This window comes from Manduca sexta, chromosome 27 (genome assembly GCF_014839805.1).
Source record: "Manduca sexta isolate Smith_Timp_Sample1 chromosome 27, JHU_Msex_v1.0, whole genome shotgun sequence".
In the NCBI taxonomy this organism is placed as follows: domain Eukaryota; kingdom Metazoa; phylum Arthropoda; class Insecta; order Lepidoptera; family Sphingidae; genus Manduca; species Manduca sexta.
In genome coordinates, this window is record NC_051141.1 from 3,082,696 (window position 1) to 3,098,582 (window position 15,887).

Below are 15,887 nucleotides of genomic sequence, written 5' to 3' on the forward strand. Positions count from 1 at the left end.
TATTGAAACATCAAATACTGTTTCTTATCTTAATCCTTTTCTTAATCTATATATATAAAAATGAATTGCTGTTCGTTAGTCTCGCTAAAACTCGAGAACGGCTGAACGGATTTATCTTATCTTGGTCTTGAATTATTCGTGGAGGTCTAGGGAAGGTTTAAAAGGTGAGAAAAATTCGAATAATTGCCGGGAAAATCCTCAAAACAGCATTTTTCTATTTCCCATACAAACGTTTTCTAACTAATACGTAGAGTCAATTTGAGCTTTATTGCTATTGTATAAAGTTCACTGTTGTCTAAGCAATGTAGGTGTGTTCCTAACATCAAAGCAGTGTGCGTTGGAGCACAGAATATAATAATGTAATGTCGCGTTCTGAAACTCAACAAAAGTGACATCGCGGACCCGACTAAATTGAACAGACACAAAATTTAATATATCATTAGTTATTTGGTTGGCTTCACGATATTATTTCTTTTGTCTTACTTTAAAATGCATGTTTTCGTTATGGACAATTTTTGAGCTACTTTTGCATATCTATACTTATAATAAATCTGTAGAGAGGTCAATTCTGTACATGAAATATATTTCCAAAATAACTGGGGTGATTAGGGATCGACACTGATGCCAAAAATGCAATTAGTAAAATTTTTGTCTGTCTGTCTGTATAACCGTTATAGAAACAAAAACTACTCGACGGATTTTAACTTAACTTGGTACAATTATTTTTCATACTCCTGAGCTGGTTATAGTATACTTTTCATCACGCTACAATTAATAAGAGCATAGCAGTGATAGAAAATGTTGGGAAAAACGGGAGAAGTTACTCCATTTTTAAGCTTCCGTCAATTCGTGTGCAACCTTAATGGTTAAAAGTTCCTTCGATTTCACCAGGATCCCATCATCAGACCCTGACCGGACAATCGGACCACCTGCATACCACCATAAATTAAAAAAACATCCCGACAAATTGAGCACCTTCTCCATTTTTGAAACCCGAAATCCACGCGGGCGAAGCTGCGGGCGGAAGCTAGTAATATTATAAATGGAAGTTGTTAACAATGTTCGTATTGTTTGAAGGAAAAGCAGACACAACTGAACGGACGATATTTGACATACGGGTAGGCTATATCTTGGATTAAGACATGGGCCCTACATTTTATCATGATAATTCACTCCTATCGGATGTAATGGAATTTTCAGTCTGTGTTTTATATGGGGATGGCATTATGATGCCATCAATGCCGCAACATGGTATGCCATGCTTTAAGAACTTTTGTTGCGGGAAAGGCTGTTCGCACGGACAAAGCCGCGAGCAATACCAAATAATTACTAAGTCTAAAGCATCCTTTATCAAGGACTTTTAATTTACTTTTATTAATTACCATTCAATTACTACTCTGCTCTATGTATCTCTCAACATAATTACATCTTCTGTAATGAGACTAAAATAACATTAATTATAATTTGGAAGCGATAACCACATTTACATAGTCGTCATGTAAATGTAAAGCACACGTGGTGCCCCCACTGCGGCGCGATGGGCGGCGTTGGGTATCGATCGCCGCCCGCCCAGCCGCGCTCCGCCCGCCGCCGCGTGCCGCCGCCCGCCCGGCAACCCTCGGCATATAAAAAAATATTATTAGTTATTGCCACTTCGAATTGGGGGGCAAATGCAAGCGATAGAAGACGTTATATTTTATAATTCTGCGTAAATCGATATTAAGATTTAAGAAATAACTTGTCTTCATAAATTGTTTTACCAAACGGTACGCGCCTTAATTGAATCGATTCTGAACAATTAGCATTAATGACGGACGTTTAAAAACGTGTGATTTATTTTATTTCTCCAAATTACCATAAGATAATAACGTCGTGTTTAACTTTCCTCACATTGTACCAACAATAGTTGGTAAGAATAATTATAATGTCGATGTTGCGGCGATTACCTACATCGAAGCGAGCTTTACCGTTAACCAACTATTTTTGGTTACATTTTAAACTTTACATCTCGGTGTTAAGAGCGCGTCAGGTTCATTTATGATCTTTTGTGTTGTTACGTATTGAAGAATGAGAGAAGTGGGCGTACAGTTGAATTATGGAAATAGAGCGTCGGTACAACGCGGCACGGGTCGGCTCGCGACTCGCTGAACAAACAATGCCATAACGGGATGAAAAGGTAATTTTAATTCCTTTCGTATGAGGATACAAATTACAAGAAAGGTCAAAGCTATTGGAGAATACAGCTGACATATGCCGCGACTCGCGAACATATAAATTAGACATCGCAATCCTTAAAAGAATTCAAATTCAACTTTCGTTTTTGATTAGCAGACAGCTTTTACGAAATAACTTTGTAAAAAATGTGCTTAGAGATATCGGAATGCCCGTATTTAAAGGTGCGTTGACATTTGTAAGTAAGAGACAATGGCAGAAGGTAGAGGATGTATCTCCCATCGACTATGTCACATACCAAAGAGAAATACAAGACTATCTTACTCACCACTGCAACAATCTTGCAAGATCGACAACGCACATTTCATAACACCAAGCGATAAAGCTCAGCAAATCTCTGATAACCCTTATTAGTGTTAACCCGCGGCGAAATATGTATAGTGATATATGTAAAACGTAAAGCCAGTCGAATTTGTTAGCTCACTTCAAAAAAGCTATTGACTCACCAAAACTTGTTTTCAGATTTCAGCCGAAATCCAATGAGGCTCTCTTACCTTATATAGCTTGAATCCTTAAAGCGTAGATAAAAGTTTCAAAATACCTCGATTCACCAATTTTGAAACATGAGAAAGGATTAATGTATCGAGCACAAATACTAACCTCGAGTATATTTTAGTACTTGAGTACGTTGTAACACTCTTTAAAACAAATTATCATTAGCGATTACACTCTGAGTGGATAATCCATAAACAGTGAATTCGCAGTATAATTATGCAGTAACAATAATGTAGGGATTAATTTTGAATCATCATTTAGCATAAAAAGACTTACACGACTGAGTTTTCTAAGAATATATGTAAAAAGGCATAACGTCTAATCGTATTAATTCTATCGAATTAGCACGAAAAATCTAGCGTGTAAAATCAGCCGTAAAGAGCTAAAGCAATTATTAATTAATCTATGTGAAGTGACCATTTGCGAAGGATAGTATTAGCTTTTCGTATTGGCGCTGGTCACGCGAACTCGATTGGATGCCGATATACAGTAGGATCCCACTGCTGACGTACTGAGGCGTCATGAAATAGAAATATAATTAATTACAATCTGTGATTACTGCATAATATATTATAGATTAGGGCTTTTAACAATACGTGCAATATGTTAGTCTTTGACGTATACTAATATGATGTAAGCATTAACTAGTTCCTAGAATTTCTTAAATGGATTATACGCCAATAGCCTGTATAAATAAATCTACAGTAGTCTAAAACAACTAACACAACTATAACAATTCATTGATGTTGTTTAGATTAAAGTTTTTAGATCAAGCAAAATAATTTGTGTGTCAAATTCCACAAATGCTTGATTACGTCTTTATAAAAGTTGCCTTTATTTCTTCATTTTATTCATAAAGACATTTTAGACATATAGAAACGTCTATGTTCGTGTGTACATGACATATTTCTTGGTGTCATTTAATAAAGATAGACATATTACGTGTGACGAACCAATTATCAGGCGTTCCTTTGGGACCTCGACGATATTCGAACACTATATTTTTATACAACGGAATGCCGGGACAAGCAGGCCGTTTATTGGTAAAGGCGACTGCTGCGAATATATATGTAATTAGTGTTGCTATTGTTTTAGTGCAATTGTATCTACGTTTTGTTGAATAAAAACTCTTCTTATAGCATAAAAATGAAATTATCTCTTCCAAGTTATTCTTGAATCACTCTTAGAATCCAAACGTAGTTGGCATTACAAATCCCCTACTACTCCATGCTAGTATTTTCCACTCGATCCTATAAATAAAAAGGGAATTATCCCCATTTGCTTTTAGATGTAGGTATTGCGTGTTGTGATCAAATAGTTTATTGTTCTTAGTTCCTGATACAAAGGCCATAAAAATTATATCATATTGTAGTAGAAGGGTGTGAATGTGTGTGTGTAATTACTGCTGAGTTAATATTTCGAGTGTTTATTTGACTCAAACTTCTATAACCAAGTTACTGAAACATAGTATTTAGTCAGGAATATTAACAGATTTTGTAGCTTTATAAACAAGTAATCGAGGGATAGTCTTAGTCACTGTGGTAGTTAGATTAGAATAGCATTGATCATTACAGCGATTCACTGCTGAAACTAGCGTTTCAGATGATGTAATGCTTGATTGTGTAAAATGTTTCAATTAATTCATTCTCCATTTGCCTACCGTAAGCATGTAATGTAATTTTCTAAACCATGTATTAGATAATTGTTTAAATTAAGAACACAATGTAGATGACAGTGAACCGTAACGCGACACACCAACTGAATGTCGTTTTTTCTGTGCAACGTGACGACTGACGGCAGCGCGCGGCGTCGAGTGACGTGACGCCATTGGTCGATATCGGGCGCCGCGACGCGACGCGCCACCAACTCTATTCTATTTATGAATGCGTTCGATGCGTCAACGTCATTATCTCGGAAACCACCAATCAGAACGCAGCTATCATACTTACCTAAATAAAAAGTATGTATATTTACCTATTAATTGAAATGACGCTACCACGCACATTAAAAGCCTGCCGTAGGTATTATTGACATACAGTTTCAGGCACGCTTCTGTCAAAAACATAATAATTTATATTATGACTCATGACGTTAGACCTAAATACTTATGATTAATTGCCAAACTTAATTAGAAACATTTATTTTTTTAATAATACAATTCGTAGTAAAAGCGATCGCGGGCGGAGCTAAATTAAATTATGACACCCACGTATCTAGTTTAATGTAGCGTGAATATCAGTGTGGTCGCGTAAACAATGTTTGCTAGTTATGAACGGTTTTTGGACCACCTTTCCCCGAAGATATGTGCTAACTACAGGGACCAATATTTGTGCGAGCTCGGAGCTCTCGCCGTCCATTGTGAGAGCGCGTCCTATGACTCTAAATAAGGTGTTTGAATTCATTCAATGCAATCATCTACGCAAGCTATATTCGAATACCTGTTTGAATTCATAATAATTTATGTGGATTTCATTAATACTTTTAAAGCTTAAGCAGAGTTTACAATAGTGTGGTAGACCATGTTGTAATTTTTTATATAATTGTGTAAATGGGTTTATGCTTTTATGCCTCCAAGGTTTAGAGGTGTCCCGGGGCCGTATCGTATGTACCCGAAAAAGGTCACCGCGGGTTTTATGCCGTTGTAGGGTAAACATAGGGTTAGGGATGCAGTCCAATGCTCGCTCGGATGATGTTATGCTTCCGTGTGTCGAAATTGGGCCGTAAGACCGGTCTAACCAACATAACCGCGCCACTAACTCACCAAGTGATGGTAGATACAAAACTTTTTTCCCCGCGAAAAAAAAATGGTTAGAGTTGCAACACTGCCTTTAGTGACCCTTGCGATTGGTTGATATTTCCATCCTATTTTTTGATGGAAGGCGAGGCTATCGCTACGTTTGGCACCCAAACAATTTCATTGTACATTTATCAAATGGTAAATAAATAAATACTTGCGTAACTTCGGTTTTGTACTACCCACCCATATTCCAAACACTTTTCTTTCTATAAACAAATCATTACAAAGCTTAATAATCTACATAAAGTTACACTACATAACAAACAACTATATTATAGCACTACATTCAACGCAATAGACATAAACTATTCTTATTACACAAGCCCATAAATTCACAAAAACACCTAACCTTTGTTTATAATCGATAGAAGATAAGTTGTAAATGAATTTAATCACTTGCCACGCGAGATTCGAAACGGGCACAATCTGTTAGATTATAGATAACTGGTGCAAGTGCGCGTTTCATCAGCCAGCAGACCTGCGGGTGGTTCTTTAATTTCACAATAGCCTGTCTATTCACTATGGCCGACTGATTTAGCTTGCCTTGTAAATGAACTAAGCTGAAGCGAGCGCGCCACCTGGCGGACCACTATCGCCAAAGAGTAAGCGATACGCCTCTCCGTTTATGGTAAATTATACTTGGCACATTTGAAAGTGATTAAATTATGGCCATTGATTTTATGATACAGGTTTGTTGTGATCAAGATTTGCTTTGTCCGCAGACGGATATGCCGGGGCCTAATGTTAGATTGTGAAATAAGTAAGTATATTAAGTTTAATGGATACTTTTTTAATAGTTGCCGAATTCATGATTAAATTATTCCAAATCAAAGCTTGTTCTATTAATCATACCCAACAACTCCGTTACCCAACTAACCTAAAACAAACATTTCGACCGTGATTTAATGAAAACATCGGCCAAGCCGCGAAGGAAAGAATCCGTCTGTGTCCAGTCAGCAGCGACATGTTATCGCAGCGGGTTATTAATCGAGATAGCGATCGGTTAACGCTGTGACCGCTCTGCGCTGTAATCTGTGTCGGCGGCGCTCATTGCTCAAGCCGTTAGTGGTAGAGGAGTCGCTACGCAATCGTTCGATCCGCAAAGGTCATGGAAGGAATTCGCGCGGTCCGGCGTGTTGCGACACCAACTTCCAAAGAGGTTCCATTTGATACACTGCCAGCGCAGGGGGCTCCAATCCTTAACTCAATTACTGAACTGGCCATGTTGAATTGATTTACATGCGCGAATTATTTGCTCTGTTAGGCATTACACGCGTATTGTATTAATTGTTTAATGTAATTGAATAGTATGTACACGTTTAGCAATTACTGGTTAGTGATTTAACAAATGATTATTTCGTATAAGTTGCATACAAAACAAACAAGATTGATTATTTAAAATGTAACCAAACCAAATATATTAGTAGACGTTATCCACAAATGAAAATTTGCTACCATTTTACTTTTCCTTAAGCGAAAGGCCTAAGTACAATGTAAGATTATCCCATAATTGTAAGCTCCATTCATTGCTATAGAACAGAAACATTGCAGCTCCAGATCTCCTGTCGTAGGTCAGTTGTAAGGGACTACTGACTGCATATATCTTGCATATAATGAATTCACTGTATACAATGTTTGTTATATTATTATTGTATTGGAAGGATAGTGTTTCAGAAATTGCAAATGTTTACCCAAATAATGATGTCTATTGTATTTGATGTACCTACACTTAGAACAGGTACAGTTAGCCACAAAAGTATATGAACAAAGTCAAAGCTTAAACTCACTTCTACATTAACTTCAATCGAAATATCCTTTTTTTCTGAATTTTATATAAAAATAACTCTTTGACATTTGTTTTCGGAAAGACAATGCGTTTGTTGATAAAGACGCAAAAGTTTAAAGGCGATTTGAAATTTTGAATTTGTTCAGTTACTTTTATACCGAATGTAGCCACCCAAGTAACATATCAGTGGCGAAGCGTCCATATAACGCAATTCCTACCGACTTCTCTCTTAGGTTTATTTACTTTTATCTTAGTTTTTGTTTTCTTTTAAATTGGCCGCGAAATATTAAAGCAATTATTTGCCGCGGATTGCCTTTTGAAAAATTTCACCCTTCGCCACTGTAACATATCTATAACATTCACAACTCTACTTGTAGTAACCATAATTTAATAGTACTAGCTTTTTCTCCCAGCTTCTCCCGCATCCGTTTTTCCGGGATAAAATCCGTAACGTGTACTCCTGCGGGATGAAAAATAGCCTTTGTCTTTCCCAAGGGCTTAATCTATCTTCATACCAAACATCAATGAAATCAGTTCAGTGGTTTCATCATGTTAACATAGAAGATAAAGACACAAACAAAATTACTTTCGCATTTATGACTGTGGATAATTGTGATCAGAGGCCTATGAAAAACTTATGTTCTAGAAATGGATACAAATGTTTTACTTATGCCTATATCAAGTATTCGACTGTATCGAAGGCGTAGTTTTATTAGATGGTACGAGTACAACTTCGGTGCAGAGGTCTTAGATTCGAAACCCGGTCAGGCCAAAAACAATGTGACTGAGTTTTTCCCTCTTAAAAATTACTCAGTCGCAACTCGTCAGGAAGTTGGCGTTGTGATAACCTCCGTGCTTCGGAAACCACGTAAAACCGTTGGTCTTGCGCCTAATCTCTCTTCAGTCATGACGGTTTGCCGTCTCAGCAGACTATGAGAATAAGGAACAGAGAGGGCAACTGTGTACACGCACATATAGCGCATAAGTATGTGTTACACACATACTTATGCGCTATATCTCCTGCATACCTGGCTGACCTCCGTTGAGATTCAGGCTAAAATTCGGCGAGAAGGGTTTATTATTATTAGTTAATGTTAATTTCTATGACAATCATAACTTATACGTCTAGTATACCGTACTTATAGTCCAGATATCTTAGGAACGGAATTAACAGGCCTTAAAACTTAATTATCTAAAATGTGAACATATATTGTTTTCTGGAACTAAGAATAGTTATACCAAATAAATAATCATTATTTCACGTAATCCTTTTCATACCAAAAGAAATTTTACCATATTATATTGTATTAACATGTCAGCTTACTTAAATAATATACACCCTAAGGCATTTGTTTCAAGAAAGTGTGATCCCTCCTTTTTACAAGCGGGGCCGCGAACACTACCTAATTCCTCTTGCCCGGCCGGCTTCTATGTCCTTCAAACTTAACATAAACCTATACAACCAATATTTAATTTATACATATGTAATATAACGATAATTACCTACTTATGTTAAAGATAACGCCCCTCCTTCAGCACAAATGTTAAACAATGTAAGGTAAACATAGATAACAATGTTTTAACCTTATCGACATCCCTATTTACATATATAGTTTGTCTTATCACATACACAATAACACATTATAAGGTATAGGTATTTTATTTTTCACATATTTTATTACTTAGAATGATGAGACGAGCTTGCCGTTCGCCTGATGATAAGCGATACGATTGCCCATAAACAGTAAAAACACCATCCAACGCCTTGGATTATAAAGTATTGTTTGTTATTACACTGCCCTCGTCATCCTGAGACATGAGATGTTAAGTCTTATTATTTCCAGTGTACATCATGCATCATTAAATATATATATATATATATAAATAACATGGCGAGCATTATTGAGAGAGCGGCTGTCTTAGAGCAGTAGCTGTACTGGCCTAAACTTAAAATTATAAAGCACTGCATGGGAATAACGCTCGTCATTCTGAGTTGTGGAGTGTCATAATGCCCAGTAATTATATTAAAGTATTACTGTACTAAAGTACTATTGCAAGTAATATAGATTCTCATATACGATAACTACAATCCAGAAATTATTTTTCATAACTTTCTTGCTCATTAACCCAATTTGCCGACTCCCCAGACACACGTAATAAATTAGGCTTTGAAATTCAATCCACTGCGGAACTTTTCAGCAAATATGTCTAATGGGCACACAATGAAAGAAATAGGTTATAATAACCTATAGTTAAATGTTTTTATACATTATATGTTATATACGAGTACAAACTCGCGGACATGTCCGCGGAAAAATTCTATGAAATTTTGTGGAATAAAATACCCTCGTATTCATTCAGGACTCTATATTCCTATTTAATAAGTCTAATTTTGAATGATTCACACACATCCTCACAAACCTTTACACATAATAACACATATAGAATAGTCTATATAAAAATACATCATGAAACATCAACATCGTTGATTGGTAAGTTAAACATTTCACTGGATCCCTGGCGGCCATTGTGAGGGGCTCAACGGAATGATGTCAGCACGAGTGCACTCTAAGCTAAGGCGGATTCCGCAATCAGCCGCTCGTGCTATTTTACATGGCGAATACGGATTTAATCTAATTGTGTTCTATGCCATTCACATGATCCCACCCTAGGAACTATTCTTGAAATTAATAATCATTTGCTAGGTTTCCAGATACACAGACAATGACACAATTTATGTGGTATTTTTTTTGTAATGCTTTGAATGATGAGTGATTGTTTTATAGGATATGCAATATTCTATTAACGTGTTGTTGTCCTAGGACATAAAAAATGGTCATATAAATATTTAGAGCTCTAGTAGAGGATCCGAAGCAACTTATCAACAATTCCCTTTTTACAAACTTTACCAAATTATAAAACCATGAACGTTTACAGTCCTGTACAAATCGTGTCCTATATAACTGAACTCTTACCGGCAAAAATAAATCGATCGCAATATTTACCTATCAGATTTACATCGTGTATTATCCGAAGATATTTTACGACACTAATATATACCGCGCTATCTAAATCAACATAAAGTTTTTGTGAAAGAAAAAAATCTCGTATTAAATGACATAAGAAAGCCGTAGCGTCACCTGCGCAGGCGCGTGGGCTGAACCCCATTGTATGCTAATGGGTACCAGGGCCGCACTCCGCGCATGCTGTCCGAAGTTTACCGAATATCGAGGATTCCCCCAGAGATTCATAATCGACTTATGGGTGATTGATGAATTTTGTTAAAAAAATAACGAAGGTGTCATTTAGTTTTTGTAAAAATACGGTACGAATATCGGAAAATACGGAATATATCTAGGTAACCGCAAATCCTGATGAGGTATTTATGTTTGCACGTATCTGACTTTTATTAAAAACTTTCTTCACATTCTAAAACAGATACAATACGACTTGCAACATATCTCTTTAATAAACAAATAGTTTTAATTATGAATACTCAAGAAAAATCTTAAGAAATAAGCTATACTATACTATATTGTGACTAATATAAATAATTTCACGACAAAATTACAAAGTAATAATAATCAATCGGGCAATTTTGGTATTTGGAGAAGATGGATGCTTGATGACTGACAAAATAGATATATAAGCGAGTTAGGATGGAACAGCCGCCGCGGTAGGGGTTGACTGCATCGAAACATCAAATGTCAGACATTCTGGGCACTGGCCAAGTCAAAACTACCCTGAGTCGGCAACAATGCATGAAAAGATTGATGAAGGTGGAGAAAGCGAGAGAATTGTGCCAGAATTGAGTAATTTTTTAATCCATAGTCTCTGCCGGCTCCTATGGGGTAGAATCGTTTGTGTGTGTGTATGTAGCAATAAATCGCAATACTATATTATTTTTGTTGATCTTCGAATGTACTGACGCAAATAACACATTTCAAAATGAGTCCCTGAGTGTGACATGTAACTCGATAAGACGTAGAGCACGCTCCGATAATGGCAACATTAAATCCAGATCGCTATTATGCAGATAAACCGTGTTTTCCATAAAACATGAAATATGTACGAGGATGACATTTACAGTAGAACTAATGTCATTCCAGACATCTGAACTAGAGTCGCTGCTGTGCAAGCAGGAGGGCGCATCGTTGGCGCCCGCCCACATGGACCTTTTCGATGGCGGCACCTCTTCCCGCGACGATGCGTTCCTCCGGCCCGCCCTCTGGGAGGACATCGCCTCCTCCATCAGGAACATCGACCCCGAGAACGCGAACATGCTTGCGCCCCTCGGCGCGACTCACGTCAAGCTGGAGGCGGACGAGGTGCTGCTTGAGGAGTGCGCCACGCCGCTGCTCAGCCCCCTCGAAATCAAGACGGAGCGGCTGTGCGCGCCGCCCACGTACGCGCACCCGCAACCGCCGCAGCACCAGCCGCCGCAGCAGCACCAGGTGGCGCCCTCCTTCGCCAAGTACCCGCCCTCGCGGCTCGTCTACATGTCGCCGCTGACGCCACCAGGCTCCGACCAAGGCAGTCCCGGCAACTCCATACAGGTAACACTACACTGTCAAACGATGCTATGCGTCTCTGCTCGCGACAGATGGTACCATCTCCTGCCAAGCGATTTGTATCTTTATTAATGCGTGCTTTAGCATTTACAGCAACTTCAGGTTGATGTAGTAGGAAATTGAAGCGTATTTATGACGCAAATAGTAAAAGAGACGCACGTTGGACATTTAAGACGACCCGCATAAATGTATATCAATTGGAGAGATTGCAATTTCCTGCGCGTGCAAAATGGAGTTATGTTGTGGTATATTCGGTATACCTATGTAAGTGGTGTTCGGAGAGTGGATGTAGGTTGGAAAGCATTAATGTGTGTTTGTCAGGGGGCCCCGCGACGGACGCCGCCGCCGCCGTACCACCCGCCGCCGCTGCTGCGCGGTCCGCTGTTGCCGCCGCACCAGCCGCCGCATCCTCATCACCATTCACAGGTAAGGGCAGCCACGTTCGACCAACCACTTTCCAACCTTGAGCTGCAAGGTGTCGATTCAATCCGCCAACTGGTCTGAGTTTTCGCAATCCCAACCAGAAAATCGAACCCGTTACGAGATCTTTTTTTATAATATATGTATCTTTGTGTGTATAGGTCTTGATGTACGTCAGTTATTAAGCCTGCTTAGCATGACAGGCGTTTGACCCGCTGTTTCATAACGCGAGTTGAGATATGACTTATGTAGATACCATCATTACTGCCAGATGCATTATCTGTATAAATGTACTAATATCAATATGCCGCGATGCGATTTTAGGCATCAAATAATATAAACAATGAATTTACATGTGTTCACGCCTATTAGACGTTTTCAATAAACGATCCTAATCTCAAATCCGATCCCGGGAACAAACCAATCAAAATAAATAATACCCAATTGCCTCATCCTACCGTGAACAGAAATTTAAATCAAACACAAAAAATACAAATCCTTTGTCAATTAAAATTCTTTAAAAACAGTGTTTAGACAGTACATGTTGTAGTATTTTTTTATATTATTATTTTGTTATATTATTTTTTTACAGATATATATATATATAATATTATCAAAAATAATGAATCAGCAAAAACACAATACTGATCACAACCACAGTTTGTAAGCTGATGGCATTTAACGAACGTACTTGGATGTCCGCAGCCGATGGTGCAGCCGCTGCCGATGGCGCCGCAGCAGGCGCCGCCGGTGCCACCTCAGCACCAACACCCGCTGCCCCACTCCCGGCTCGCGCCGCCACCCCCTGTCAAGTACAACAGGCGGAACAATCCTGAATTAGAGAAGAGAAGAGTCCATCATTGCGATTTCATCGGTAAGTTACTTTGTATGTTTCTACAGCGAAAGATTAGGGAGTTATCAGTTCGTTTTTTATAAGTTAGCGGTCACGACAATGTGTCTCATCTGTACCTGATGGTCAGTGGAATGGCCAAATAAAGTAACGATTGATGATGATTCTCCTTCGTGAGTCGACACAAATATGCCCGTATACACCCAAGCTGATCCCGGTACGCCGCGCACTTACAAGGGTTATAGACTTCTAGAATGCATCTATCCTATCACCAACAACGTTTTGCATATATTCTTTACCAAGTTGGGAAACAACTGAGTCGCCTGATGGTAAGCGACGACGACGAACGACGTTGTATTTATCTTCGTAGAAAGAAATGAGAATCGCGAGCAGTTAGGAATTTTTATGGCTTCCGCAATGAGTAGCGCTCCCTTGTTAAGGGTGAACCTTACGGGCGATGTACTAACAGTACTAGTAACTTCACTGGATTGGTAATTACCATAACCTTTAAAACGCAAGAAAGATCTACAAGTTTTGTTAATATTATAGTAATTTGTATGTTTTATCCTAATAATTCAACCGAAATAAAATACAAGAAATTAAAATTTTATACAGCCATTACGAATACCGTAAAATCAATAAGAATATGATAATATCCGAGCTGATAATATTGTTCGCCTACAGGATGTACGAAGGTGTACACGAAGAGTTCGCACCTGAAAGCCCATCAGCGAATACATACAGGTAAATTTATTTTACAATAATCCCGTGTACTGCGAATCTGCGACAAATAAAGATAACGTTGTCTCTAGTAACATTTACTGGAACCGACGTAACTCTAGACCAGTTTCTAACACCTAGATTAACGAATGCGTTGCGAGTTAAACGTTTTTACATCTGATTTGCGAAATGTAGTATGTTTCTTTTGTAAGACGTATAAATGGAATCCAAACGTTACAATTGACGACATTTATTATAATATTGCCACTATTGATGCGTTGCGAAAGTTTTTAACGAAAATATAACTTAGACAAGTGTAGCTGTAGGGATTTCTCTAGCGCATTATCCCTTGGTCAGTTTCAACACAGGCTTTCTAAGAACGTTTACTTTCTACGTGGTAAAAATGTACCTGCCTCGCCGCTAAATATGTATAGAGAAAACAGTATCAAGCCGACAAATATACGAGGGTAGACACTTTTTCTTATGTTTTGAGGCTTCATGGCTAATATTCTTATTGATAGAAAGCAAAACCGGAATCTTCACCCACGCTCATTTGTTTGGTGGTGTAACGTTTAATACTTTTAAGGTATTTTTACAATCAGATTGTTATAATGGCAGATGAAATGCCGTTTTGATATCAGGATTTACGAGAATTTTATTGGCTTCATTATTTTTTGCTATCGGAAACTTATATATAATTTCGCTTGTTAAGACTGCAGGTGAATGTTGCATCTATAAAGGGAAATAAGAAATTGTATTTGATTCTAAACATTTTTGTATATTATGTATTTAAGTATATATAAGTTGTTAGCAAATAACTCTTAAAATAATTAGGTCAAGTGTTTCAAATTAACAAATGTCTGATTTAATCATTCTTGATTCTTCAATGCTTGATTCGTATTGATTTAAATCATCACCTCAGTAGAACGGTTAAGTAACTTAATGTGTTAAATTAATGATCACTTGTTTATTGCGCAGAAAGACTAAACATTGTCATATACATATTTCTTCTGGTTGTTGGTGTATTTAAAAAAATATTTTTCCTGATGCATTATACTGCGAACTGTCTTAAAAGCCCGTTGCCAAGTCGAAGCAGAGTCGACGCTACGCCGAATGACCAGAATGCGCACATAGTGAAGATAATTGAGGTTTTATTAACAAATTACTTTTGCGCAACAGATAGTACAGATGTTTCAAATTCATGCCTAAAAAGGCTATGTCAAAATATAATTAATACGACATGTATATAGACTTTATACAGTTTATGCAATTGATTTGATTTCGGTTCAACATGCATAACACTACTTGGGTGTGCAAAAGAACATCTAAACGGTCCCTAAAGACGTAAATTAATTAAAATCATATCGCCAGAGGTCGAGCGTCCTCCTTGGCACTTGGCACTGCTAACCTCCTGGCGTAGATGCGGTTTGAAAGAATGACTAAAGTGCGCTTTTGGAGCAATTCGTCCCAGCGACGTCTCTATTTCGATTCTGTTTGCTAGCGACCGCCCTCGTGCCAGATCAAACGATACTTTTAGCATCGGCTAGTCACATAAAATCGCTAAATCAGCGGTTTCGTTAAGACAATCGCAGAAATCCAAATATTCGCATCAAGCAGTCAGCTATAGCCGATGCTGAAAGCATCGTGTCGTATCGTTATTGAGTAGCCAACTGGTACAGGCGAGAAGCCGTACACATGCCAGTGGCCGGAGTGTGAGTGGCGGTTCGCGCGCTCCGACGAGCTGACGCGCCACTACCGCAAACACACCGGCGCCAAGCCGTTCAAATGCGCCGTCTGTGAGCGATCCTTCGCGCGCTCAGACCACCTCGCGCTGCACATGAAGCGCCACCTGCCCAAGACCGCCAAATGACACGCGAGGAGGGGCGGGGATCAGCCGCCCGTCACACACACCACTCAGGTACAAATCAACATTTTACTTAGGCAGACATGGCACAAACTGATTTCTGGCCTCAGATAACAAGGACCACTCGAGCATTCAGTCATCATGTATTTCTC

At 38.4% G+C, this 15,887-nt stretch overlaps 1 protein-coding gene across 2 annotated transcripts in view; it reads left to right on the top strand.

The window, feature by feature from the left end:
• Positions 1-15,887, top strand: part of LOC115448541 (dendritic arbor reduction protein 1) — a 69,325-nt gene that overhangs the window by 48,296 nt on the left and 5,142 nt on the right. For both annotated transcript variants that reach the window (XM_030175995.2, XM_030175996.2), the window contains exons 3-7: positions 11,420-11,866; positions 12,203-12,307; positions 13,007-13,175; positions 13,836-13,895; positions 15,551-15,789. In XM_030175995.2, coding sequence (XP_030031855.1) covers positions 11,420-11,866; positions 12,203-12,307; positions 13,007-13,175; positions 13,836-13,895; positions 15,551-15,741 — 972 coding nt within the window. In that variant the 3' untranslated portion in view covers positions 15,742-15,789. The remainder of the gene's footprint in view (positions 1-11,419; positions 11,867-12,202; positions 12,308-13,006; positions 13,176-13,835; positions 13,896-15,550; positions 15,790-15,887) is intronic.